At 36.4% G+C, this 2,500-nt stretch overlaps 2 protein-coding genes across 3 annotated transcripts in view; one reads left to right on the top strand and one right to left on the bottom strand.

Annotated features, from left to right (window-relative positions):
• Nucleotides 1-2,500, bottom strand: part of LOC123515239 (proline-rich protein 12-like) — a 613,955-nt gene that overhangs the window by 345,293 nt on the left and 266,162 nt on the right. The window lies entirely within an intron of this gene.
• LOC123514901 (putative uncharacterized protein DDB_G0271982) overlaps nucleotides 1-2,500 on the top strand; it is a gene marked incomplete at its 5' end in the record, with an annotated part of 104,125 nt that overhangs the window by 3,120 nt on the left and 98,505 nt on the right. The window contains one exon of the mRNA XM_045273159.1: nucleotides 408-423. Within this exon, the coding sequence (XP_045129094.1) occupies nucleotides 408-423 (16 nt within the window). The remainder of the gene's footprint in view (nucleotides 1-407; nucleotides 424-2,500) is intronic.

Consider the following 2,500-nt stretch of genomic DNA (forward strand, 5'->3'; position numbering starts at 1 on the left):
TATTCATCATTCAATGCAACTCCTGCCACGAGGGATGCTGACAAAAGAAAGATAAAAAGAAAAATGAAGAGGAAAGAAATCATGACAGGACTGGAAATGGATAAGCGACCAGTGAATGAAAACAGTTGGCAGGGAAATTGTCAGATGGAAATTTGTTGATAGGAAATAGTTGACAGCTAGGAAACATCATCGTAAATAACTGACTTTAACCCCTTCAACACCATGACGTGTTTTCATATTTATTCCGCTTAATATTTGGTGATTTTCTACAGCTTCAGAAACTTATGTGGGGATTAAAATAGTGAAGACTGTGGCCATTAATAATCTGACCTCCATAAACCTTTCCAACTGTCAATAAAATCGTCTAATCACACCCAAAACTCGTGGTGAAAACTGAAGGGTTTAAGTAGTTAATGAGAAATTGTTGAATAGAGATAACGGTCAGGAAATAGCTGACAGGAAGCTTTCGGATAGAAATAAACAGGAAATACACAGGAAATGAAATGGAACTGACAGGATATAGATAAAAAGAGGTAAACGAAAAAAAAAAACCGGAACGGAAAAAATGTTCTCCTAAAATAGACAAACCAACGTTCCAATAAGTAAACGTGAACGAAAGCAAACGTTTATTTCCGAAGCTAATAAATGTTATCAATACATAAATAAAAGAACTAAAACAAGGAAAAAAAAATGAAACACCACTAAACGTAAATATGGTGCACATTTTGTACGTATATATTTCGCAACTCTAAACACACACACACACACACACACACACACACACACACACACACACACACACACACACACACACACACACACACACACACAAAACGTTTCGTAATATTCTTGACATAACACGACGAAATGACGAAATAAACAACATACACATAAATATGAAACAAATTTATTCATGGAGCTTCAAACACACGTGAATCACCACCACCATCACCACCATCACCATCATCCCCATCATCCCTACCACTACTGTCACCATCATGAAAACATTACCATATGACACTGAAATCGGCCGGAATATAGACAATCAAGGAAATAAACAAATAAAATGACGAATGAAAAAATAAATGAATAAATAAAAAAATAAATAACGTTAAATGAAAATATGAAAAAAACGAGATTAAAAAAAAAATAAACGTTTCTCCACAAAGATTACAACACACATGCTTTCAAAAACGTTGCCAAAAAAAAATAATAATAATAATAATCAGAAGCGAGAGATCGACACTTTTTTCCTCTGTCCAGCGTGAGTGTGTGAGGTGATCGAGGCGTGATTGCGTGATTTGATTTGCTCGCCTCACAAAAAAAAAAAAACATTAAGAGGAAACGCCATCACAGAGACCACGCCGCCCATCCCATTACTGCTGCCTGGGAGTGATGTCTGTCTGTTTGTATATCTGTTTGTCTCTTTGTGTTTACTCTCTCTCTCTCTCTCTCTCTCTCTCTCTCTCTCTCTCATTTGCCTTTCAAACTGTCTCTCTCGATTTTCTCATTACTCTTTTTCTATTGTGTCTTTGTTTACTCTCTCTCTCTCTCTCTCTCTCTCTCTAGGTTTTTAATATTCTTTTTTCTCCTGCATTTGCTTTAATTTTGTCTTTTTTTCGTATTTATGATTACCTTTTTCTAATCATTTTTTTTCCTTTGTTTTATCTTATTCATTTACATTAATTTCATTCCACTTTTCTTTTTCTTCTCAATTTCCTTCCATTATTTTCTTCGCTTTCTCTACACCACCTTTCAATCATCATTCATTATTTTCATCTTGGTCTTCCTTCCTTCCCTATCTTATCTTGTTCCCTCCATTTCTCCCGTTCATTAAATCTTTCCTCCTCCATCTCTTCCTCTCACCTCATCTCTCTCTCTCTCTCTCTCTCTCTCTCTCTCTCTCTCTCTCTCTCTCTCTCTCTCTCTCTCTCTCTCTTCATCCATTTTCTTTCCATTTATCATATCCAGTTTTTCCAGCTCTTCCTCTCGATTCCTTCTCTCTCTCTCTCTCTCTCTCTCTCTCTCTCTCTCTCTCTCTCTCTCTCTCTCTCTCTCTCTCTCTTTCTTTCCTTGCTCTATTCCTTTCTTTCGCTATATATTCCCACATTTCCTTCTCTCACCTTCTCTCTCTCTCTCTCTCTCTCTTTATTCATTTTCTTTTCCTTCCACTTTTTTTTCACGTTTTTACTGTTCCTTTATATTTCTCTTCCGTGTATCCATTAACATATTCTCTTTCTCTCTCCTTTGTTTTTGCCTTCCCTCGAAATACTTCCATTTTTCCTTCCCTCCACTCATGTCTTCTTCTCTCCTTCCTCCTTATCCTCTTATTTTTCTCTCACCAAAATACCTTTATTTTTCTTCCTTTTTCACACTTTCCCTTCTCTCCCTTTCATGTGATTTGGTTTTTCCCTCTCTTTCATATCAAAACATCCCCTCCCATTCTTTCCTTTCATACTCTCTCTCTCTCTCTCTCTCCTCTTTCCTCTTTTTTTTTTTT

Source organism: Portunus trituberculatus, chromosome 38, assembly GCF_017591435.1.
Source record: "Portunus trituberculatus isolate SZX2019 chromosome 38, ASM1759143v1, whole genome shotgun sequence".
Taxonomy (NCBI): domain Eukaryota; kingdom Metazoa; phylum Arthropoda; class Malacostraca; order Decapoda; family Portunidae; genus Portunus; species Portunus trituberculatus.